Source organism: Lineus longissimus, chromosome 3 (genome assembly GCF_910592395.1).
Source record: "Lineus longissimus chromosome 3, tnLinLong1.2, whole genome shotgun sequence".
Classification (NCBI taxonomy): domain Eukaryota; kingdom Metazoa; phylum Nemertea; class Pilidiophora; order Heteronemertea; family Lineidae; genus Lineus; species Lineus longissimus.
The window spans coordinates 19,085,927-19,112,897 of NC_088310.1; the positions used below are offsets into that span (position 1 = coordinate 19,085,927).

At 40.5% G+C, this 26,971-nt stretch overlaps 1 protein-coding gene across 3 annotated transcripts; it reads right to left on the bottom strand.

Moving 5' to 3' along the window:
* Positions 1–4,706: 4,706 nt before the first annotated feature.
* On the bottom strand, positions 4,707–26,971 carry LOC135484111 (uncharacterized). Of its 3 annotated transcripts, none has more exons than XM_064765241.1 (3): positions 26,879–26,971; positions 25,780–26,034; positions 4,707–14,425 (listed from the first exon to the last, which is right to left on the bottom strand). In XM_064765241.1, exons 2-3 carry the CDS (start codon positions 25,964–25,966, stop codon positions 13,515–13,517), a joined length of 1,098 nt encoding a protein of 365 aa, XP_064621311.1. In that variant the 5' UTR covers positions 25,967–26,034; positions 26,879–26,971; the 3' UTR covers positions 4,707–13,514. The 3 variants fall into 3 exon arrangements, with proteins under 3 accessions (XP_064621311.1, XP_064621312.1, XP_064621313.1); XM_064765242.1 differs by lacking the exon at positions 26,879–26,971 and adding an exon at positions 26,415–26,694; XM_064765243.1 differs by lacking the exon at positions 26,879–26,971 and adding an exon at positions 26,574–26,645.

Here is a 26,971-nt window from a genome sequence, read left to right on the forward strand (position 1 = left end):
CCGCAAATTGCCCTTAAGGGTCGACGAGGTCAAAGGTCAAGGTCATCGGATCAACAGTCAAGGTCATATGGTATTGATTACGCACACGCAAAACTATTGAAACGATTACCCCAAAACTTGGTACGTTTTATCCAGGTTGATGCCAGTTTCCCACTGGGGAGTCAAAGGTCAAGGTCATGCGTAAAACGTTACGGTCATTCGCCAAAGGTATACCACCATACTCATGAACTGATCTCCACCAAGCTTGGTACGAATGCCTCGTTTCTTTGCCGTGAGGTCTAAATAATTTGAAGGTTATAAGGTAAAGCAAGTTGCACGTGATTATAACACATCGGTCTTATCCTAAGATAAAAAAATATGACATACATAAGTGGTGTTCGGCCAGCACGGACGAAAACGTCATAAACCGTGAAAACCTGCGTCAGTACTACATACACACCTCATGATCGAATCACCTAGCGCGGAAACAGGTGTTATTTCTTTCAACCTTTATATTTCATACAGCATTGACCAAAAAGTCTGTCTACAAGCCTCACCTATAAACAGGGAATTCTCATGTCAGTATCACATGTTCGAGGTAAATATATTCCTGTTCAGTCTTGGCGAGCTTTTATGGTCGTGATAAGTTTATGATATTATACAGGTAGGATCAGCAGTGCATGATCATCAGACACTGCTGATACCATTACTTTTATTGGTTCAATTTCTTGGACATCGCTTTATTCGGGAACCTCACAGCTATGGATTGAAGGCAGGGTTTCTCAGGGGTATATATTGTTGTTGATTCGATTTTTAAACAGTTTCCAATTCATTTTCGACTAAAGCAAGCAATTTAGGTGACATAAGAAATTAAAATTAATTAAAAGGTATTAAATTCTAGCTTTGCGCAACGAAAAGTTTTCATGATGAGATAATCCATTCTGACACAAGTCACACAGCCATTTTTCCCTCCTTACCAATTCCGCTCGTGTATCGTGTAACTGACATATTGTGACGTTGCTTCTGGCGCCGTGAGCGATATCGGTGTCATTGTACGCGACAACCTTTCCATCCAAGGTATTAGAGAAATTATTGATATCTCATGCATCAGCAGTAGATTATCTTCCTCCCCGCCGTGCCTTTCAAATAACCATCGGCGAAAGGTGATTCACTTCTTAGAGTTTATTAATTGAAAGCAACGAAATATGTTTGGGTGACAATAATTGAATATGGAGTATTAACATTTCCAAGGGTAACTGCACGTTTTAATGACACTGAATGGAAGGTGGTGAAATATTATGAGAATTTTCTCAGAATGGAAACAGTTTGCCGAGTGGGTTGATGTATTTATAATCATTTGATAAGTTATTCTTTATTGTGCAAATGACACGCACCTCACAGCATAACTTGTTTTCGAGTCGGTTCGAGTGTACTAGTACTAGGTATACCAAATTTTGAAAATGATGCTTTGGCAAGATAATTCCTTTATCAGATCTTCATTCTTGGTTGGTGATTCTTGGTAATATCGAAATGGTACTTGAAAATGTTTTTCCATTATAAACATGTCTTCACTGTAACCATGTATAGATTAATCCATACTTGTTGTGACCAGGTTCCACTATAATCGCTTTTATTGACCATTTATCATGTATTGACATGTATCACTATGTATCATTCGTGTGATAAACTTTGAGCGTGACCTAACCGATATTGTCCTCTGATCTGTATAATGAGATGGCCAATTAAAATGCATATACACATGACACATGACATACACGTACGTGCCTGAACATTAGACAAAGAAAAAAGATAGCCGCCTCATTTGATCATTTCAGTGCATGTTGATGCATGTACTGTCCGTATACGTTCGTTTGTGCCGCGCCCATAAACTGATATGGATCAATTATACAAGATGTAAATTAGAGACTTTAAACCATACTTCTCCATCTGGATATTGCCCAGCCAGATATTTCGGTTTGTGCTATTGTTGACAATTTTAAAGTCAGCAATATCCATATATCATCTACTTCATTATATAATATAGTATTCCATTAACTCGTGCGCTGAATAGTTTTCAAGTATCATTAGTCATAATAATGTGTAAAATATATGTCAATGTGGCAATAAAGAATCCGAGCATGCATGTTTGGTCCCCTTTTATTATTGTTCGAATAATTTAATGATGTTCACAATGAACGAACAAAAAATATTTTGTTGTTGTTTTGCTTGAAAATATTAAGATCAGTGTCTAATCATTACATCCATATGGGTACCATCCATATTGGAGATATTCCGCCAAAATTGGCGTATTTCCGGATGGGCGCGGTACAGTCGTCTCGTCTCCATGATTATGAGCTCATTAATTGATTTTAGCGATTTTCCTCTATTCCAATACTAACTACTCCTAAATACACGCATAGTGAGTAATGATCTATTGATCATGTACCATCCTCAATGAAGGTATATTAGACGTTTATGTAATCATTCCTATTCATCGGACGAAATTGGCCTGTATGTCACATTGAATAAGGTTGATTGTTTGAGTACTGTGGGCGGGTACGGTGGTACGTCTCGATGTTGAAAATGTTTTTGTACCAAAGTAAGTACATGTATACATGTATCATATACATTATCAAAAAAGGGGCTTTGGTGTAAGTCTGTCAAAACCACACCCCGGTTATATAACCGTATGGAGAGTTTTCGCAGAGCCCCTGTAACGCCAACGGGAGTTCGAGGTCGAACAATCGGACTGGCTTTTCGGGTGCTTTGCGAAAATTCCCTCCAAGATGTCTCCCGAAAGGACAATATCAACATGTATTTCTCAACCTAAGCGAGGTGTATGAAAGGTCCTCATATTTACTCAATATCGTTCAACTTTATACGCGTATACATGTAGAAATCAGTGTAGCCATAGCGCCGCGTCAAACAATGTATAGGCTTAGGTCACGAAATTCGCCTGCATCAAAGGGTGAGTGACCAGTGCCCAGTGACCCTTAATTGCGCAGTGGAGTTACATTTCATGATCGTGAGATGTTCTTCATTCTGATATGACCAGCTTAAATGTAGCTTCAATCCTGCACAGTTCAAGTTGCTGTGTCTTCGACTTGCAAACACGGCCAGAAATCGATGAAGAGCATAACATTACTCTTAAATCACGCACCAATTTTCTCCACTGATGAGCACTCTGTTCCAGTGAATTGATAATTTAAGGGTAATTTAACCAGTCCTGGCCGTCCATCCACCACATGTAACCGCCTGTAAATACAATATACTGCCGGGACTATATCATTGTCGTCCACTTCAACTATCAAAAAATTCTGCTGGCACCCCGCGCTGCGACGAGACATGAATTCTAAGCAGCCGAAAGCATGGGCAATTGTTGAACAAGATGTAATTTCGAAAATAATACTATGACATTATAGACCTGCCAGGTTCGTGTCTCCGCGACAGCAATTGGAATTTGGTTGTTTTCGTACTGGTGCGTGATGGAGAACTTAATGTTGCATCTTAACCACTAGTGGTATTTGCTGTTGATCGGAACAGTTTGGGGCGCTTTGTTTGCACCAAATCATTTTAACTGTCTGTGTCATCATATCCACTATGTATTTAATGTCGGCATACATATCTATACATGTCTAGACTTATGATTTTTTTCAATCATATCACCTCACCAGGCATCACAATCGATAGAGTTTTCCCCAACCCGACTCATGTTCCAACCTGATTTATGCCTTTACGATAATCCACGGGGATGGATTTTCAATGGTAGTCACGACTCATTGCGATGCCCATACGTGACGTGTGAGAGTCCTACATGGATAATCAATGTTCCAGCGACCTTTGAAGGGTTCTCGGGGAAGCTGCGCCGAGGATGAGTCAATCTAAGGATGGGGAAAAGATCATCTTTATTTCCTTTATGCGCCGTAAGCATGCTAAGTAATCGGAGCGAAGGTGTAGGTCTGCGAGGAATGGTAGGCGATGGATCTATATCTAATCATTAATGGAATATTGTCTTTTCTTGTCCGCTTTGGTACGTAACGGTTGCTTCTCTCTCATACGTGAAGCATGGAAAGTGTATCGGTCACAGTCGATGGGAACTGGTCCAGTTCACCACGCGTAGAAGACAACAGTGGATTTTTAATGACCGACATAACTCTAATAGCCCGACATGCCGATCTATACCAGCGTTGCGCGTTTTATCCATCCTTTAAAAGAGGAGACTTCAGGACAGACGTTCAATGCCGGTATGACGGCATGATAGCACGATGGCACTTCCAGAAATAAGTATAATAAACAAGAGTATCACAACGACTGTTGTCATGGAAATCGTGCTGAGCACTGCAAGCAAAAAAGACAAAAAAGCTACTGGTGAAATTTCGCCGAAGAGCTGGATGGGGGAGGGGTAAAAAATTGCCCACACGCCTCGTGCTCTTCCCCCCTAAGCTGGCATGAAGCAGTTGTGGCACTGCTCTTCCCCGGTCACCTTTACTCCATTCGATTCCATAACCACGGCGCCCACTCTCCATGGTGTAGTACCCGTGATGTAGTATCAGATATCCCCACTCTCTTGCACTCCACAAGTCTCACTGAAGTCCTACTCTTATCCAGACGGCCACACAACCATCAAGAGACCCAAACGAGCGATAAAGAGAGACGAACCATTAACGCAATCAATAAATAACTCAACAACAGTCGTTATTATTAAAATATTAAATAATTTATCCTGGGACTCAATAAATATGATGCATACATGTACAAATCATTCCTTGACATAATGCTCTGGATACGAGTACAAGTTTTGACATAAACTTCTCAGGCAGTCTCCCGGGGAATTACACAAGACTAACATTGCTAATGATAAAGCAGACTAACCGGCTTCTCGGCAGGCGATAAACAAAATCACTCTCAATGAATACTAACTGTGGAACCTCTCTCAGGCTACATACTATCAAGAATTCATTAGGACTAAATATTTCTGAGCATGTCTCCGATTTTGGAGACAGTGATAACTCAGTGTCCGTTACAAGAAAACACAAGATACAGTGGGCTGCTTTCGGTACACGGGGTCAAGGTCAGTCTGAAAGTATTTTGTGAGTTCACACAGTAAACCAGTTTACTCTCCAATGATATATGTTGCAAATTGCATTTTTATCATTAGAGCCCGGCGTTTAAGTTTATTGCGTACATCTCAGCTATTTTCCCAACTCGTGAATAAATAATTGTGGTCAAAATAAATCGGTTTCCGGGCCAAACTAAGACAAAAAGATACAGGCGATCAGGAAATATCATATTGGTAACGTCCTACCAAAAACTAACCTTAACGATTATTTCATGTATTGTTGATAAAAGCACCGAGTGATGTTGGTAACAATGTAATGCTATTTTGTTGCCAAGTTACCACTAGCAAGGAGTGTAAATGAAGCTAACACTTTTAATCAAGATAAAAGAGACACAACCTTTCCTTTTAACGCTCACTGTCAGTGCAATCGCTAAGTTAATAAAAGGTGATGATGTGATTTGCCGTAACATCTTTAAACTAAAATCGTCTCATTTAACACTCAATAATAAACTGTTTTTTATTCGCTTTTTAAAACATAATGGTCGTTATTGGCAAATTCCAAGATGGCTGATGAATACCACTGATTGTTATCAAAATGGATGCCGAGGTGAAGCAGGCGGTTAATCCCGGTGGAGTCAGCCCTTGAGTGGCTGTGATGAACCAATGTAGCATGGCAGTGGCACTCTTGCCCCGGGGACCGCGCCATCATCTCCATCGGACAACCCCTTTCCACGGGATCGTCACCAAACAAAGGAGACACGCAGCATCAACAATAGACTCCATTATGAGTCCTAGTGGTAACAATGTGTTTCTACAAAGCCATAAATCAAACCTTAGTCTTTGTTCCCCAGAATCTCCCCGATAGTGCATTTCGTATTTCTTGAAATTTGTCACCAGCTCACTAATAATCCTGGCAGGGAGATCTAATCGGGATGAGTCAGTTAGGCAGTTACCGCACGCGCTGACTCATTTATGTATGGGATTCTCCAGGACTCACCATCACATCCGAATTAATGAACTTAACGCGAGTGATTACAATTCATACAAAATTAATATTGAAGGCGTGTCATGCCGCTGCAGGTTTAGAACCCTTGACGAGAAGCGATTTGTACTAATACAGCAGTACACTAATCATGTAATGACTTTCCAAGTCGATGCCACTTTCACTGATGTTGAAGAATGCACTGCCTATCGCTTTATAATCCACCATTAATTCACAGCTGATAGTTATTTTTGACTTATAGTGGCTTTAATGCCGCTATCAAAATGTGCAGGGACATTTTTTGTGAAATTTTAACTGATAAATTAAGGCAGCCACAGTTAACACGCGTGATATCATGATAAATATTAATAGTTTTACTTCTAAATGTCAAATTTTGTACTAATTGATTGGTTTGGAGAACTGGGTAATTAAGGAAACTACTATGGTCCACAGCGAGGTTTATTTCTAAAGCACTAATGATCACTCGCATCAAAATATGACTGAGTGTCCTCACCGCATGAATGTAATATGCACTAGCAGTTTTAGTGCATTTGTGTAATGGACAAGTGACAAGTATCGGATGGTTGTCAAGTTAATGGCCGTATTCCCCAATTGTATATTATTCCCTTGGTCATCAGACAGTTCGATAGAGTTTCAAGACAATAGGCCTCACGTTTTGATTTCATTACATTTCCAACTAATAATCTAGAACGAACTCAATGACGGGATCAATTTTAAATCAGTCATCAACACAACATTGTAAATCATAAAGTTCATCAGCATTCGATTCGTAAAGGCTGATAAAGTTTGTTTGAAGCTGAAGTGTTTAAGAAAATGCTGCACCACTTTGCTACCTGTCAAAAAAAACCTTGTAACACCTCTGTGAACATCGCATCCAAAAAATCTGATCGCCTAAAAAGCTTTCCTTTGTTTACCGCTTCAAGCAATGCCGTATACTCACGCTGCAGATACCTCATAGCTTTCCAATAGCAAAGCAAATGAATAAACCGCATAAACGGCGAAGGCAAAAAATCGTCACAGCCATCAAACGCAGTAAATGTTACAACTGATATCTCTCTGAAGGTAAACTACGAGGCGGAAACCTGCGTGAAAGATATGGTAGGTTTTCTAGCACTTTGAGCCAAAGAACAGATGGATCGAGTTCGCACCAATGTAAATTGAACGTATCTGCGGTGCATACCTTACGGTTATACTACGCCAAACAGGCAAAGTTGAACTGGAGCAAAATCTCGAGGTTTCAATTTCCATCACTTTCAATGCATTTCGTCTGATCAATACGTTATTATTAGTATGCTTAGGTTGGCGTGGACATGGATTGGTGTTACCGTTTGCAAGCTATCACACAACTCGATGGTATTTTATCGGAAGAATAGACACCCAGTTCTCTTGTTCACATAAACCAGGAATACTCGGCTAAGACAGACTAAGTACGCCATAAACTTTGTCGATGCTTTACTGGTCTGTAACACGCTACGTTTACAATTTCGTCAATTTCAAAAAACATTCGCTCCGCAGAGTTGTTATAATTTTTACGGTCGAGATTGTGCGCACCTTGCTAATCGGATCACATAACCCTCAACATCATTTGGTGATGTTTTGATGGCATTATTTGAATATTTTGATGGCATTATTCGGATGACCAAGACGTGCTCAAAAATAAGCATTTTTAAGCGTTTAAAAACTATTTCAGGGTTTTTCAGCCAACGCGAACATGCACCCCTAGAGGTTTTTCAGGAAATGAAAAAACCCTGAAGTTTACTAAGACCTTGTGAAAAACCTCAAAGAATTTTTGATTTCCCTGAAAAAACCTTTAGGAGCTGCATATCTGTGATGACAAAAACCCTAAAGGTTTTTTCAGACGCTCAAAAATCTTTATTTCAAAGAGTGTTCGTTGTTTTTTTACAGGGCATAAATGTTTATGGGTGGCGTGTTAATAAACTTTGCTTGTATGAAAGGCATTTCGCCATAAACAGGAGGTGCGCCGATCAGCAGAAATGATAAAACAAAGCCACTCTCTTCTCTGGAAGAAGATGAGGATTTAGATTACAGCAGCTTGTCTCAGCATCCTGATGGAGCGTATAAAATATTCAAGATGTATGTATGTGACAGACAGTCGTAAATCTTCAATTGGCGGATAGCGTCGCCGGTAATGGTGGTTGAATTGTCTGGAGAGAGCATTGCTGGTAAGGTCAACAGGGCCCGGGGTAGTCGTTATGGACACTGCATGGACGATGACAAGACCGCCACTGCATATTCATTGGGTCGGGGAGAGGGGCGGGTGCGGGGTTCTGGCTTCAAATCAAAATTAAACGTGATTTCTTTCTACATGTAGCTGCCAGGTTTGTTAGCCCTTTGCGCAATATCCGCCATATGGTAGGCATTTTTATACGTGTTTCAACTATTAAACCATGAAATAAGTTTGAAATTTCAAAAGGTCTGACAAAGCCTAAGTATTGATCAACTATGTGATGAATAAACAAGAAGCACTGCAAGTTGCACACACAGAGCTGAGGCACCAAAGCCGGGGCTCATAAGCACCTACAGCTGTCTATAAAGTTGTTCTTGTCTGAACATTTCAAGTGTTGACAACTTATTCAAATTACAGAGTAACTGGATTAGGGTATGACAAATCCAACTGGCTTCTTTCTGATTTTTAACGGTTGTTTTTAAAGTGTCATGCAAAAATTAAACAGATCACTCCTGAAAAACATCTTCTTGTCAGCTTCTGGACAAGAACGCCCGACCTTGTTGTTACACTTTGGATCATTTCGACGAAGTTTGTTTCCAATCAAAGTAAACCCTGGAGTATCCCGTTACATTTATGTCATGGCAACCTGACACACACATCCTGCAAAGTTATTGTATTCTCTTCGAGGAGCAAGTGGTCAAAAGGAGCTGCATATTGTACAAAACATCCTGCCGCTGTAACCAGTTTAAGTTCAGAATTTGAATACAGAAGAGGCATCCGTTAGCCTATAAATAAAGATTGGTCAATAATGGCCTTGAACCCGAGTATCAATTTCTTATTTGAAATCCATGAACCATCTTTAAAGTATTTGTTAATATCATGTTGCCAAGAAGCACCCCATTCGTTCAACACTCTCTACATCAAAAAGGTTGAAAAACAATTGCAGCGCCATTTTGTTTGCGCTCCACCATCCCATTTCGATAGGGATGATAACATTGTCACTTCACAATTAAATCACCACTCGGGATCACATCAGTCCTTGATTAAATATGTTAGCCTCAAGGAAGGTGGACGATTCTTCGACCCTACTCGGCAGCGTTCAAACGGTTCATCACCAGTTCAACCCCGACTGCGTAGCTACTTAGCCTCCAGCTATCAAAAATGCAAAAAGCCATTATGATTTTATTTAATTCCGGTCACACAATGTGTGACATTGTTCAGAAGCATTTCCATTTTAGGATGTTAGATTTGGCTGGGCTTCAAGGACACCAGATTCAAATTCTCTCAAGTTACAGCATTTGAAATCAAATGAGAATAAGAAAAAAATATGGCTTTCGTCAAAATTAATTACAAAGCTGTGGACATGTTTGAGTTATTCTCAGAGATGACACGCGTTAACCTTTTGAAAGATAAATCAAGGTGTGAGGTAACAAACTCTAGCATTTGCTAATTAAAGACTTTCCGCGATTAGAAATAATCTAATCCGTGTTTTTAGTGGCTGTTAAATCGAAGCGGAGTTGAACCACAAAACAACATCAAATGTCACTACCTTAAAATAATCTATAATGACTGTGCTGTGATGTTTGAAATCCATCACTATCACTATAGGAAGACCCGGCGGGAGTTACTGTGACTATTTGATTTTTGTTTTGTTCTTGTGAAGCTTTTGTTCTAAGCGTTGTCCTCTCTCAGCCTACGAGCGTTCATTGTAAGGTGATATGTACTTCCGTAACAAATCGATAATACTATAATAGAAATCTACTGTGCAGGTTATTACATTGTTCAGAATTAGGTTTTCATTTTCCTATATTTGGCTTACAGGTGTACGATAATAGTTGCATTGTTCAATACCAAGAGTTTTCTAAGTTGAGAGTGTGTGTCCAAACTTTGTTGCGAACCCGCGGGTGTGCGACTTGGTTTTTGTTTTTAATAAAATATACATGGGAGTTTGGAACAGGAATATCTCAAAGCCCGGAGTGTATACATTTGTTTTTATGTCAACTGTAAAATTGCAACAAACTGACTAGGTATGTTGCAATTTAGATGGAAGCATTATGAATCGTTCATCAACTCGAGTGGTGGTACCTTCATCTTTTTAGGCAGTCTGAGGAGATTATTGATATACCAAGAATTAACAAAGACTTGTCTTTATCAATTCTTGGTATTACTCGGTCTTCGCGTGTTGACAGCTTGCAAGTAAGTTCAAAGAATGGAAATGTAAAATGCCACTCGACAAAGAGAAGAACGGGTTTCGACCTAAATAACAAGTGCGTGCGAATGTAAAACGGGCGACCAAGGTTAAGCGATTTTCCTTCCTTCCCATGTGCTTTCCTTGAAAGTGCATATTGGAATACCCAAAAGCGTGTTTGTGTGCCGCCCACTCTTGGAGGTTTTCCAGGGTTTGTTCATGGTCACATTATGTGTCACCCATTTAGCACTTTAAACGGTACACTTGCGACTAAAATGCCTCAAGAAAACCGTCGAAACGGGTGACGATATATCATTGTTTATCACACGTGCCCGTAAAAAAAACCTGGATAACCTTTATTTCTAAGCGAGTATGAAACACAAGTCTACACCCCAAGGTACATTAATGATCACGAAGTCTATTCTGGCCAGGAAATTAAACAAAGCATTAAATGGATTGGTATTGGCCATATTGGCTAAGTACCTATAGACGACTAGACGGGTCATGATTTTCATTACATGTGTAAGCAAGTGCAAGTAATTCCCGTTAAAAGGCACCACAAAGAAACCACAGCGCGCCTGGCCAAGACATGAAGAAAAATCCCATGTGAAAACAAGTTGCTTGCAGGTGCTGACAACAATGGCGAACACAATCACAGCCTCCCTTGAGAAATCATCAAAGACAGTATTATTCATTGAATTTTTAAATTATCGACGGTTTGGCGACAATCCCTCATTAAAGTTCATGGCAACCATTTGAGATGCTGAAAGGTCATCCTTGCGTGGTCTTTGTCTGCGGATGCTTTTCAATGGAGGTTGCTGGTGAATTGGAGAACGCTAGCGTGAAATAACACGTCCATAGCGGACGAGACATCGGAGTATTCGCGCTGCCTCGAGGGACGGATACCCGTGCTGCTCGCACGCACGCCACCAAAAGCAACACCGGAGATATTGCCTTCTTTGTCTGGGGACCTGACCGGCCACAGCATCTGCTAAATACTGATGGTGAAGAAATAGCCCATTGTCAAAATCGTCAGAAATAGCCCCAAAAGAGATTTCGATCAAAACCCCGATTGTTTGATTGAAGGGAATACCAGCATTTCCTACTTTTAGTTAGTATAGCCGCCATTTTGCGTGAAGGGAGTGTCGCCATTAATAATTTCAGTCCACGCGGTTTCTCTCCTGCAACAACACATTCGTAGGTAATTTATATCATGGTAAAAGTACCCAAACTTGATTAAACGGAAATAAGCCAGTCCTTAATGAAATCAATTACAATTAACGAGAAGGATATGTGATACGGGTTTGACAGCAGGAGAACCGATGATAATACAGATATCGAAGTTGAAAGCATGGTGAAATATGCGGCTGTAGTTCAAGCCTCCCTAAACCAGGAAGAAAATTAAAATGTTCCATAACTGATGCATAAATCTTACAACCAATCTCGACTTAAAGGTGTCAAGGACTTGTGTATAGAAATCCATGTACGTGTAAATGCTGATTTGACTATTGTAAGCTTTTTGATTGGAAGTTATCAAATGTTGAGAAAATGATGGACCAGGATGTGGGTTGTATGATTCACGCCTACATTCACAGATATTCTTTACCACTGTCAGTTGGTGGAATAACTACCCCAATAAAGAAGCGAACCTGACACAAGGAAGTAACACGCAACCGCTGGCAGACGGAATGGGTTTAGGAAGTCACAGTAACAGTTCTCAGTTGGCCAATCCAATGATTTCAGCGGCACATTATCCGACAAGGAAATTGCTTTTGGAAATGGTGTGATGAAAGCTCTTCTTTTGGCAGTTGATAACCTCACTTACCAATATGGCTGGTATGACATACAGGTTGTGTCAAAAACTACACTGGGCTCCTTTTCCCTTCTCACACATAATGCAGTAGAAGATTGTAATTGTGACTGTAAAAAAATTATTATTTTGATACAACCAGCTGTGGTGAATATCCTTGCGCCTACAAATGTTTCAATGAAGTCATTTGTGGAAATCAAAATGGAAGTAAATAATCGCCTGCAATAAAATATTAAATGCACAGTAACTATACAGTCATATCCAGCGTTCATTATGAAGGAATGCATCCGAATTGAGTCCCAGGTCACTAAAATGATCGTTCAAATATCGAAAAAGTCTCGACACAGCAATAAGACAATCGTTCTCCAGTGTGAAACTAATTTAGCACTGTGATCAGTGTCACATTCTGGAGGTCCATTGTTCATAATCCCATTAATGCCACTATAGCGTTCGATCCGACTTAACCGACTTATAATGTCTTTAGCGTAATGAACTTTTCACACAGCGGAATTACACCCTCGAATCCATGTGATTGCAGCCCCAGGTATCGGTCACATTATAGTTACTTTTCAGTAAGTCATGTAAATAATGATAAATCCTGATTTGATATATCCGTGCTAACAAATTGTCCATTCTGAAATAACAACCAAGGATTTTTTCCGTGATAACTTAGTCGTAATCCATTGTTTAATGATGTGTTCATGATCACCCAGTACTTTAATTACAATTTAAATACATTGATTAGTTCAGGTAATCGACTTGTCCCAGCCTTACTTTGATTGTAAATCGTTTAAAGTTCCTGACTTTTGATTTAACACTTTAAGCCTGGATTTGGCATTTAACTATGATCCTCGCTTCGCTTCAAACATGACCAATCAACTTAGTGAGAAACAAACTGAAGCAGCTGTTGACGAGAATACGCTTTTTTGTTCATCAGCGTTTACCAGCCAACTATAGAGTTTGTGTAGTATGACAGCGGACATCTCATCTGCATCCTAATCGAACACATAAGTGGACGGGTATGGAACACCATCTCCTAGACCTGTCCCCGGGGCACAACCAATAAACCCATTAAAACCAGAAACACGTCAACGGGACTGTGGCTGACTGGAGTAAATATGTACACCTTTTGGGATGGACCAACTCAAGTGACCTGACGGAATTTGGTCACTCGTGTGAAAATTACACCAGCAGCGTCCGTTGATGCGCAGCTCATTCCCAATCAATTAGCAGTTCAGTACAAAAAAAGTAATTTCTCTGCCAAAAAAAACCGAAAGTACTTTTCTGCTATGACTCTGATAACGCCGATATGAGCTTATTAAAAACGTTCTCCATCATTTCACTTTGGCTCGTTTGTTTCTCTAAAGTCTGACAATGTTCAATCGGATCAACCGGACTCGCAGCAAACGAGTTATTTTCGATCAAAATGTCATTTGAAACTAAAGAATCCGGTGAACTTTTCGCACAGTCGGGTAATGTCAATGGTGATGTTTTTTGCGTGTCTGATGTTATTGGAAGTGGATTAGCAGTTTCTGACGTCAGCGGTGATGTCGCGGATAACGTACAAGTATTTGATGTGATGGGGCATGGTATATTGTCATCGGTGCTAAGGCTGTGGAGAATACTGTCCGCTTGTGCATCCTCAGCTAATTTATCACAGTCACTAGGTGGCGCTGGCGCCAAGGATAAGCTATCGTCAAAAATGTGATGCCCGTATGGAGAGAGATAGCTATTGTTCATGACGTCGTATCCTATATGCGGGCGGCGCCTGATGAAGGCACCATATGGAGTGAACCCATAGAATTCTTTCCTCATCTTCTCCTCTCTGATCTCCTGCTGCATACGTTTCATTGTATTATTGATGAGCACTGAGCGCCGAAGGAATAATTCCGGGTCGTCGATAGCGCGAAGTTTCTGTACGGAAATCCGTAGTATTTTCCTCCGTTCCTCGCGGCGTTGTTTCGGCGTGTTGAGATATGGCGATATCTTCCTCGGCCGTAAACCTAACTCAGCTTCCGCACAGTCTGGTTCCTCTTCCAGTTTACGCTTTAACCCTCCCAATGGGGCCATAATGGAGGTCCGGCCTTCCACGTGTCCACACAGGTTCATGGGCACCTCAGCCATCTGCCGCTTCCCAGTCATTGGGTCGTCTGTTGGACATGGACGGCCTGGCACACTGTTCTCTGACACCGCCACACCTGCCAATGAGAAAATAGAAATCGTGTCAGAACAAAGCAACAGTAAAATGTAAAGGTTTATAACACTGACAACACTAGCTTTTGTCAATGATGCCACTGAATTGTACAGTGAATGAAAGAAAGAAAAGAGACTCAAATGAGAATGCACACGGTTATATATTACGGTGTAAAACAATTAAGAATACGTCATAGTCATAGCAAAACCATCCTGATATCAGGTTTCGTATACACTAATTTGAAATATCGAGAGGCGGAGTAGGTTATGTCAGGATGTAGGACAACTTCTAATGTGCGTGCTAGTGATAACCGGATCGGTCTGCCAGTGGCTATCTCTCTCCCTCTCTGCGCTGATATATTAAACGAAGCCTCAGAGTTGCATGCTAATTATGCGAAACGGCACGCCATATGAGACAGATTTATTCTCGAATTACACATGCGTGCATAACTCATCTGGTGGGACGATGAACGCTGGCAGAAGCCAGCAACTAGAGCAAAAATGTAACAGGTGTAAGTGGGTTCCGAGAGAATCAGTAAAGCATCTCACGAAGAGAAGAACAGAAGGAGCCATTGTCAACCAAATTATAGGTATGACCAACTCAGGGGCATATCTCTTCAACATTGGTTGGATGTGTTTTTAGAATTGAGAAAAAAGCTTGGCACCCGTATCCCGCTCTTTGCAGAAAGCAAGTGTAGCAATCATTGGATAGTCTGTCTACTTCAACAGCCCAGCAGGGTGTAATTTATCATGTACACACGCCATATCAGACGGCACATAGCACGAATGACACCCGCCCGCCCCGGGGTCATTGTGCCAGTACATTTTTGTCGCAATCCAGTACTTTATTGACATTTTTTTCCCGACCTGGAGACAATGTGCATATATCAACTCGCTATTATACTGAGACCATGGTTTTTATTTTTGTAACTTAAACTGGTCTATATGACGATGATAGGACATTACATACTAGTTTACATATATAAAAAAGACAAAAGGTCATAAATGCTGATAAATGCTGATAAATGTCATCTGTCATAAAAAAAGAAAATATTGTATTTTGTTTGGATAACTAGATCAGTGGTCTTTATCAATGATTTACAGCAATCCGAGTTGAACTGTCGTGCAACCACAATCAGTTTCGACGGTTTTTCAGTGTCCTTGCCGACCCAATACCGGGAACCGATTACGATGATCGATCGCTTCATTCTGGCCTTGTTTTATGTAGTGAATTCGCTCAACTGTGATTTCGATTCATTCATTTGACCGCTTTATCGAAGAATAAAATCCATAATTGCAAGAACTGATATGTCTTTATCAGTTCTTGATAGACAGAGAGTACCAGGAAAAGAATGAGAGGGTCGCGTCTGAAGTGTGAAATAGATGTTACCCAAGACATGGCAGTGTTGACTTCCGGCCTTTATCACTCAAGTCCCATTGCTCGATTAGTAGATGACGGCACTATCGCCGATGACCGATCAGAAAATTAGTTTGACCCAATTACCATATCATGTAAACTTGAACAAACGTACAGACCACTTTCCAATTCATGTTCGATAGGCCTTTCGAGTTCAAGTTATAACACACGCCAAACATTTAGTAAACAGTCTAAATGTAAAGGTACACAACGTTAGTAAGCTGGCAATGCTGTTCCAAGGAATTTAGACTGAATAGGCGCATTGCTCGTCCAACAGCAAAATTGGCTTATGTCGAAATTGTTTAAACAATATAAGGTCGCAGGTCAGGCAAAGGCCAATGCTAACAATTGTAATTAAAAAAGCATAGCATAATCAATGGTATTTCCGTTTGGTTTATATTTTCTTGCTTGACGACAGTATACAGCCACTTCTATGTCCAAAGCATACACTTGATGAGTCTACTGCGTTGACTACAGGGTGCTCCAAAACAACTTTTACTTTTTTTACCATTCAATTATAGGGTTGATTCATAAACGGCCAATTATAGCTACTTTTGTACTGGATAACCAACAATATTGATGGGCTAATGCAATTTGGACATGTGAACACGCGAGTATCCCTTCAATGGACAGTCGATTCGAAAAGGAAATTGATGATAACACATTTTGTGACACCCAGTATACACAAGATTTGATAGCGCCAATCTTCAGCAATCATATTGATTTGAAAGAGAAGCATAAAATAGAATATCATAAAATCATGTCAAAAGTAAATCCATATCAGACTCAATGTAATCATGAAAGGCTCGATTACAGTGTAATAAAAGGCATATCCTACAGTACGTTAGAATCAGCTCGCTCATTATATAAAGGTCAATAACACTGTCATCTGTCACATCATGGCTTTGATAATTATAGATACGTACACCTGACAACTACAGTTCATCTTTTCACGACAGGGTGTATTGTAATGCAGCTGTACAGGCAGCCGCAGCCATGACAGTACTTCCAGACCATACACCATCTGGAACTAAATACAAAATCGTGCATTTGTATAAAGGAGCATGCAAGTGCACAAGCGAGACATTAGTCGCCAATGCTGTGTGATGTTTATGGTGTATAAACAGATGGCTCATCAATCAAACATGATTATAAATTCAAGAGTTGAATGTCCTGTAAGTGTACTGTTTACAACTGATACCCACTGATTATCATATTCGACAAACAAAGAGGGGAGTGGGATCACGTTTTTGACGCCGTGACGCCAGGTGCCAATTTTTGCGTGCGTTACCTTTTTTTTCTCGGATACTCGGGATTAAAGAAAAGGTAAATCGTAAAAATTTATTTTTTTCAGAAATTTTCGAGTTGCACGAAAATTTGGTGATATACATGTACAATAACAGATAGCCCCCGACAAAACCATAACTGTTGTTCCTCTAATATTGACAACTTGAAAAGGAGATACCGTGAAATCCTTTGTAAGAGGTCAATGATAAGAAGGATTTTTAAGTGTGTGACCAATTCCGCCCCAATTTCAATAAAGATCAAAGCATTTTTTTCATTTTATTACTAACTACACACGCTGGTAGTATTATTGCATTGAATGATGACAATACCTGACATCGCAGCCATTCTTTCAGGTGAGATATTGAATGAATAACCCATATAAAGATATACAAAGATCGTATCCACTTATATGGTGATAATACCAGGAATGCATTCAGTGCGGAAAGCATATCACGATGCAATCCAATTTATTGACAAAACGATCTGCCTTGAGGCCCGTTTGTCTGACGTCACGCCAAGACAAACCGCCGGCAATCTTGCGTGGTATTCGATATCAAGAACTGATAAAACAACCAGTGTTCAGATATTCATAGATATCATTACTTCAATTTAGAATACCTTTGGTGGTTTCAGTAGTGTTGAAGTCTGGCAAGAGGTTGGCAACAGGTGAGACAGCGTAAAAAAATTAGAAAAAATATTGCTGTGACAGTCTTCATGGTATACTTTCGTGGCATATATACGCCGATATTAATTTGTATTTTTGGTGACATTCTGAAACGTGGTGAAATCGCTTCATGTATTATGGATTTTGTAATCAGTTCTGAATGTAGGCAAACAGTTCGGTCTTTAGCCTCGGGCAGTATTGACTATCGTCGAACAACAGTCAAGTAGTACAACATAAACCGTATCAAAGATTAATGTGCTCACTAATGCCGGGCAGGGCATGACCAATATGAATCAGGTTCTGGGCAAATGATATTTGAAAAGTGGCACAATAAGAATCGCAAGAAGAATTACAAGTAGGTTAATACGAGGTATATATCATGCATATAATAGCACGAACCCCATTAAATACCTCATTAAAATCGGGTTTCAAATGAACACTCTAAAAAGTAATGTTTACTTTTTGAGTCTGATGTAGTGATGAAAGTAGGCCTAAACCTAAAATGTAGGGCAACATTGCAGATGTCCCGAATATCGTACACTTGCGCAATGGATTTTTCGGGCAGGTCCGTCAAAATCTGTTTAAACTGTACAATCAATTCAGTCGAAGGTGAGGCAAAGTATCTCATTTACAAATTTCACATTCTTTTATCAAATCAATGTACTGCCACAAACAACATGTAATCACTAAATCACCGTTATCCAATACCTGTCAATGGTAATTGATATCTAATACAAACTGGCCTGATATCCAGTGTCCGCAGAATCTGTCGAAACACGAAAAATGTCCCAGATACCCCACACAAAGGAAAGTTTACGATGAACAGCCTTCTCAAGTTGATCTCAAATAGAAATAACAGCTTTCGCTTGGTTAGCTTCGAAAGCATCGTAGCAGCCATTTCATTTACATATCAATGATGAGGAAAACCTTTGTGATGGCAATGATTCGAACGGAAATTTTCAGTGAATAGGAACTAAAGCGTTGAATGATGAAATAATAAGTGCTAAGTATCAGGTTATTGTAACAGAATAGCATAATGAGTATGCTCACCGATGAACGAAATGGATGGGACGTTCAACTTAATATCGGGTGGAAATATAAGAGCATCATCGATCTTCCAATTTTTTTTGTATTTGATTTTAGCCAGTAAGTTGATATAGTGTGTTTTTAACCAGGTGAATCCAACCAAACCAAAATATTATGAAAATATAAGCCTCAAACTTGAGCAGACGGAAAAAATATATTACGAACAAAGCACTGATTGATGTACAGCAACAGCACACGAAAAAACATAGCAAAATCAATGTTGGGACTGGATGACTAATTAGCCACAGAGCAGAATGGCGCAAGAGCCCCTGCTGATATTTCGTACAAAAGGTTGTCAATGTAAAATCAGCAGTGTATGAAGTATTACGACTGAGCATGCAGGCTCGGTTATCTTTCTTCTTAACATTCTAAAGACTCTGTATCACCACGCTCGTGGCATGTTTGGACGCATTCCAAACATCTTTTGGCAGGCAACAAGCCTGTTGAGAACCCCACTTGACAGTTTTCTCTTTATATTATAATTAAACAGAATCCAAGAATAACTTGTTCGCTGCCTCACGGATGTGTCGAAGAACTTAGACGCATAAAAAAACGGGTTAAAGGTATAGTTACAAAACTACAATAACTTCCGTGATTTGATAGCGCGAACGTAGATCAATATGTTGACACATATAGTCACTTTATTGTATATATAGCCTACATTATATTTATGATTGATTGTAAAGATCACGACTTGGCCTAATTATTACTCTCATAAGTGCGGCGAATGAAAATTAATATTCCGCCTGCCGCCATTTCATTAAAGTTGCAGTATTTAATTTGAATACAAGCCCGCATCTGTGAGGGTAGAAAGGAGTTGGGTGATGCGGGGGAGCTTGGACTTTCTCTGTATTTGTCAACCATGCACAATGAGCGTCCTGGTAGCTTATGAATGTCGATGGCTTGACAGGTAACGGCAGTTCTTGGTAAAACAAAGAGTTTATTTCCTCTTGGTAAAACCAATGAATTTTGGAAAAACTAATGTTGATTTTTCGCAACTCTGAAACTTAGCTGCCGCATCGGTACCAGTCATGCGGTGGTTATTTATTTAGTACACCTGACCAAAGAACACTTGGCTTTTTCTAGACGCCGGATAGGCTGATTCAGCTGTCCTTAGTTTTCCTGGAACCGATACGTTCGAGGTTCCAGGTTTACTGTGCAGTGTTGTTGTTGGCTGTACTATTCAGAATATGTGTTAGAGTATAGGAGGGGGGGAGGGCGTCTGGTCGGTAATCCAGTAGTCTTGGGTTCGAATCCCAGTCATTTCAATGGGTATTTAGTTTTCGCTTGCTTCATATTTATTTGACTGCTTGAAATGCCTCAGATTGCAAACTACGTGTATAGTGTAAAATTTCCAGTTATCTCAGGATATCATCAAGTGAGTTCAATAACTCGACGGACAGAAATCGTGACATAAGCTATTGCGCTAATGACTACGTGGTCGGACAATCGCGCCAGTTGATTAAATGTCGGGTTCTATAATTAGGAAATGACACACATTACCAGGAGGTGGGAGACATCCCACTAACCCAATTACCGCCATTGGTACCTGATCAAAGTGACCTTAGCCAATAAGGTATTGGCATATGGCAGGCGAATTGTTGCTTTTTTCAATCTGATTGAATAATCCAATTATGTTTTATCCATCAAGATCCACACCCATTCCGAGCTAGATCCACACATCTAGCCCACGGATTATATACGTCACTGTAGTAAGTGAAGCGGTTTCCCAACTATGATATCGATCTCCCCTTGGAGGAATCACGCTTGAAGAACAACTCCAACTCACGATATATATCAAAAGGAATCAGTAGTTGATAGAAGGGATCAAGCATCTTGCCAGCTTTACCTGTCTAGGCAGTTACTCTTCCTCCGTTGGTCCAGAAGCGAATCCCTTCATCGATCAACTGGATTTACCACATCGTATGATGGTGAACCAGCATACATGTATAATATACTTCTTATAAAAACCTCTCGCCGAGTCTGATGATAATAATCGTTAACTTTTAGATAACCAACGATAAAGTTCAGACAAAGCATTTGATAGCTTATATGGAAATGGATCAACCGGATACGATGATCACATTCCTTGGAACACATGCGGTTTGCCAATTTCTAAAAATAGGCCTTCCGAGCAGTGCCAAGTGTTCCAGCTGCAGTAACTTTGTATCAATTTTTCTCATCATTTTTTAGCAGAAACTGGCCTATACAACTATGATATTAGGTCATATAAGGCCTGGAATCACAAGTCAATTTAAAAAGTTGGCTCAGTGAGGAAAAGTAGTGCAATAATTACGCATGCAAATTCGCTGAAACCTGGCATTTGTAGTATCTTATATCTGCTTACACAACTGCATTGTTGAAGTTTATATTCATTGCGGATTTAAACAATTATAAATTTCCAAATTCGTGTTTGATTTCCAAAGTTTTGAACGAACGGAGTCTTGGAGGCCATGGTTCAGTAAAACAGCGCCCAATACCTTAAAGAAGACAAACACGAACACCTCTCTTGGTCCCTGTTATATTTTCTGAAATTGATGTGCATCAGATAACCATCCCCATGCAACACGAGAAATGGACCATAACTTACCAACCTCATCGACTGCTCCTGCCGACACGATCAGATCAATATGCCAACCCCTCCTCAACAGTGCTCAAACATACTCATTCCATTTACACCTGAGATCAGCGGTGTTGCTGCTGAGATCCAATCATGCGGAGAGCTCATCACCTTCATTGCCAATCGACTAAGGCTAACAGTGAAGATACTTAGGTCCAAAGGATCAATAATATGGTTATGCTTATGCTGGTTATTATATACAAGTACTACATCACACATCGGTCATACTCGATAATACCAGAATTTAGCAAATGGATGCATCGTATCAGGGAGATTTCTACACAAGATCTGACTGATAGAATCATTGGGTAGATTTTCCTTCAAATTGAACTCTCGTTTGTTTTAAAGGACACGACGTGATGTGTTCGCACTCAGGTTGATAGAAAGTGGAAAATAACGGTGTACGAAATCTTGACCACCTTGCGCGGCTACCAGTATAGACCAGGAGGTTCAGGATAGACAGACGAAGGACTGTGACAATTGCAAAATGTCAGTATACATTTTTCTGACAAAGGCATTAAAGATCAGCGTGGAAGCTGGAAAGCCTACAAGAGGAAGTCTATTTTGTTCACTACTGTATGGTACCTGGATGACGATAATTCCCCAGGACAAAAAACATTACGAGTCTGGCATGCTAGCTGTCAAAACCTCTAACTTGTTGATCCGTCCAGACAAAGAGAGTGCATTACAGTAAATTAAAACCACAATACACATTGACGTGAATGCGGGGTTTAGCTAACCACCATGCTCAGATTACTTAGCATTTACAACCAGGTATAATAAAAGGCCGGGTCTATTTGGCAAGCCGCTCGCCGAACAGGCATCTTTTTTTGTCCTGTTTGGAGAGCCGCTTGCCAAACAGCACTAAAAAGCCACCCTGTTCGGCAAGCCGGGCTTGCCAAACAGGGCAAAAATACTACCCTCTTTGGCGAGCCGGAGAGGTTACAGCATGTTGGCCAATCAGAGAGCAGTGACGTCATATATTCGAATTTATATGCGCATATTTCACAATGGCCGACTTCCCGCTCTCGATTCAATTTCTGTTACTAAACTCGGGTTTTGGTCAATAATCCATGAAGAAGCATGTACATGTACATGACTGTATGGATCTACAAAAAAAGTCATAAACGTGATTTAACTGATAAGCATGTTAAATGCATTAGTGTGCATTTCTAAAGGCGTTTCACTGTAACTCCAGTGTTGCTGACCGTGTTGCCACGAATGATAATAAGCTCCTGGATGGTTGAATATGCATGAGTTCGGCTCTCCATCTAGGGCAGAAAAAAGGCGCTGTTTGGTGAGCCGGGCTTGCCAAATAGTCACTTCCATAATAAAAACATTGCCACGAACCACGAGAGAGCATTCAAGGCTGCATATTCTTAACGTATCTTACTACTTGTGGTATTTATGTCGTGTGAAAAATGAGGATCAAATTATTGGAACACCGACAGACAAGCGGTCTTAATCAGGAAGCGCTACTGTCATAACTTAGCTACAAGAGACCATAGTTTCGGCCCACACCGTCGTTTATGTCTTCTGCCATTGGCGAAAACCGATCCATGGCGTAGCCTACGCGTAAGCCTTCCTGCACTAGATGAATGACCGAGTTTCTACGTTGATCGCCCAAAACCAACTCTGAAACCAATATAGACCAGTCTCCTGCCACCGGCGAAACGATACTTTTCTAAAGGTCAAGTCGCGTCTGATGACTAACCTTCATTGAGGAAGATACGAGCTATCGGACAAGTCCTCCCACACTTGTATCATGCTTCAATAGGCGATAACACCCCCACGATGACAGCGTTTGGCGAACCCTTCAGTCTGTCAAGATCACAACCATATATTTGACGTTAACCCGTATAAATCTTGGATTTACAATGGTTGTGTAACATTGGCAGTAGCCACCATTACCCACTTTGAAGGCAAATTGGCGCCATTGTGTTGCAGGCGATTGTTCTTGCTTCGAGTATCTACTTACAAGACTTCAGCATTCGGTTTTCGGTTTTCCAAACAATTACCACACCCACCTGCATGTTTGCAAGTCTGACCTGTTGATCTAGAAAAATCGTCGTAGAACACCAGAGTTATTTATACGCTTGCTACTCCTGGGAGAGATATGTCTACTCGGTGACTCCTTCTTGAACTGCAGTGACATTTGGTGCCAAGTATTGACAGATTCGATTTTCTGCATCAACCTGACCCGAAGTGTATACATGTGCAACACGATGAACATTACGCGTACACTGTTAGCAGAGTTAATAATTTAATAGCAATTATCTACGGTTTATTGTATTGTGATAATGTCACGTACCAGATAAGTGTATGTGGTTATAAATATGTCATAAGGCAAACACCCCAGATCAGGATTCATACTGCCGTCTGCTCACCATTCAATGGGTGGTGGATCGGGACACCCACTGTTGCTTGTCAAATAGATGGAGTCAATGGCCGCCGGGATTAACAAGAGGGCATCGCATCGTGTCAGATGGGCGTTTAGACCGTCGTCCACATAGCAAGTCACTGGACCATCTTTACAGTATTTTACAGCCAGCTACCATCAGCACTTGTATTTCACCGCGACTATCATATCATCTATGAACGAAAGCCATTGTTTGATATATACCTGAGAACCCCACCACCAACGCAAAGGAATGTCAACGCGACACTCGAAAACCAGATCAAACTAAACGATAGACAAGCTTTGTCCGCGTTGAACGTTGAACTATCGGCATGACCTGACATCAAGCTTTGTCTAGCTGATCGATTAAACAACGTTGTTAGAAAATTGCATATTATCGCCCAATATGTGAATAAGGACTTTTGGCGACCCTCTCGCCTTTTAGACTCATGCAGGCCAATCAATTAAGCGATGAACGATGTGTATACATACATTTACTGTGTAGGTTTGATATGCGTAACGACCGGAGTAGATCCATCCACCACGAGAGTTGTGGGCGACAAAAAAACGGTATACTATACGATCGTGATAAACTCACGCCTAACGCAAGTATATGCAGTGCATATATGAGGATGATATACAGTATATGAACTGTAATGGAGCAATTTATTTTTTGACACCGTGACCATCGTGAAGGTCTTTGGTTTAGTTCTGGTTGGGTGACTCGCCTCGGTACCTCAACCAGAACCTGTGAAGAGAAAGGTGATTTATACATGCAGTAGATGACACTGTTTTCTAATCCTTGACCCTGCAATACAATTATGTTATCATCTGTTGGAGAGAAAACAAGAAAGACATCATGCATCTGTACAATCCGGGGCTGCCATCGATACACAATAAAGCCTATCGCTAAACAAGCAACGAATCAGTGGATTGTGTTTAGAGGCTGCACTAACTTACTATCGGCACTCGTCGAGGATTTTTACCTTAAAACCCACTGACAGACTCACCCACACTCGAGGGCGCCAATACGGACTTCTTCAGTTGCTCACATTAAATGATTTATCGATATGATTATAAATCAACCACACAAAACCCAAATCAAAATTTAAAAACCCGCAAATCACAACAAAGAAAATATTATATTATGCTTTGTTTTTTATATCAGATCGCGTCTACGAGCGAGGTCAATTACATCGTCAATAAGAATAAGTCAACACCTTGAAGCACGTATAATTACACAAATTAGGTCGATAAATTCACCGATAGATCATTTCACAATGCGCCTGTTGATAAGTATGTCATGATAAATTCAATTATTTTGCACACATTAAGTGTCCCTATGAATGTTTTGATAACATACGGCCACCGCAATGAATGCTGCCCAACAACTTTAAGGTATGTTTTGCTAGTTGCAGCACCCGTGTGGCTTTGTCATTGTGTTTGTTTGTTACGCTTCGCAGAAGCAGAAGTGCCAAGTTTTCGACGCTTGTTCGTGATGCATGCGTATATGTACTACTATATGTAAAATCGATGAAAATCATATAAGGATATTCGTGCTGAGAAGCACGTATAGACACGCAGACTAATGACATCACACTGAGCGAGTGAGGCAACTTAATATCAAAACCATTGTTCGAAAAAAATTTAAAGTTTCCAGTACATGTATGTGCAGCTGTGATATACATTCACAGGCCGACCCGTAACATATCTTATTGCCATTAAAAGGTTTTTAAGTCCATGGAATGCCATCTAACACGACATGGCAAACGCACGCGCCCGATAAAGGCAGCGACACTTTATAAACAAACTCGTGTTTATAAACTGTACTTTTTTATATTGCAGAACAAAATGCTGACATGATGAAACAAAGAAAAGTGTGTTTACCTGTCATGTGTGAGGTGGGGGCCTGTCCTATCATTGTTGCTGCCGCAGACTGATAACAGCACGAGCCTGTCTTGATCTGGATATCCCTTGGTTGTGACGCTGGCCAGGTCGGGTAGATATCGTTTGGGGTGTCCTCCCTAAGTGCACACTGGTAAGCGACGGGAGACATGGGCAGGACAAGTGTCATTATATCCAAGCATTAATCCAATGAATACACACAATAGTCCTCGGCGATATGTTTTGATCTGTACCAACCTGCACGAAAAAGGAAAAAATAAATTACTTCCGAGAAAATACACAAAGAAAATACATCACCACCAGGTAATAAAATAAATACAAAGCCGTGTATCCTCATCCTCAGTGATGGAATGTCACATGATGTGTACCGGTACCAAACGACTTCTGCTGGTTTTTAGGCTTAACAGGAGTTACCCCGTGAGACAAATTAAACCTCGTGGTTAATTCATTTTGAACTGATGTTTAAAGTCGCCAAGTCACATCTACTGGATTGAAAACGAGCGCACACTAAACTTGTCCCCTGTAGTCGACGGCTGCCCAATAGGTTATCACTCGTTATTAAGTCTCGCCGCCGAAGATCAATACAAACAGACGATACGTGGATAATATGTACTAACGGTTACTAGCAGACGACAGACAACATAAACACATCCATACCAAGCAGACGACAATCTGGAGCAGACGATTTAAACAACAATAGTCCCGTTGTTCCGCAGTGAGTGGAAGGAATGGTGAAGAAAATTAACAAGAAATCCACTTGCAATGAAAGAAATCACCTGGATCCGTAGCAGACGAGAATTAACTGGTAAACAAACTGGTAAATCGCTTCAAACAGGAGTAAAGATCCGTCGGTACTTTATCCCAAAGGTGCTAACGCAGAACTGAGAGGCACATCCAATCCATCCAATCATTTAAACTGAATGCGCCACTATCGGCCGTGTATTAAAACGAATTACCAATCCGGTCGCGGCTGGGCAAACAAAGACACGGAACATATCCAATAAACTGGTAACAATTAGCCACATTAACGCCGTCTGCGAAACAGTTGTAAAGTAACGTCTACTACAACTCGGTCACCTACCTTCAAAAAATTACAGAAGTAATCCGTATTTTTTCGTAGGAATTAACTGTTGCCTTCGAAATTTCAGTAGTTTCCTGCTTGCCTGACGGAGGG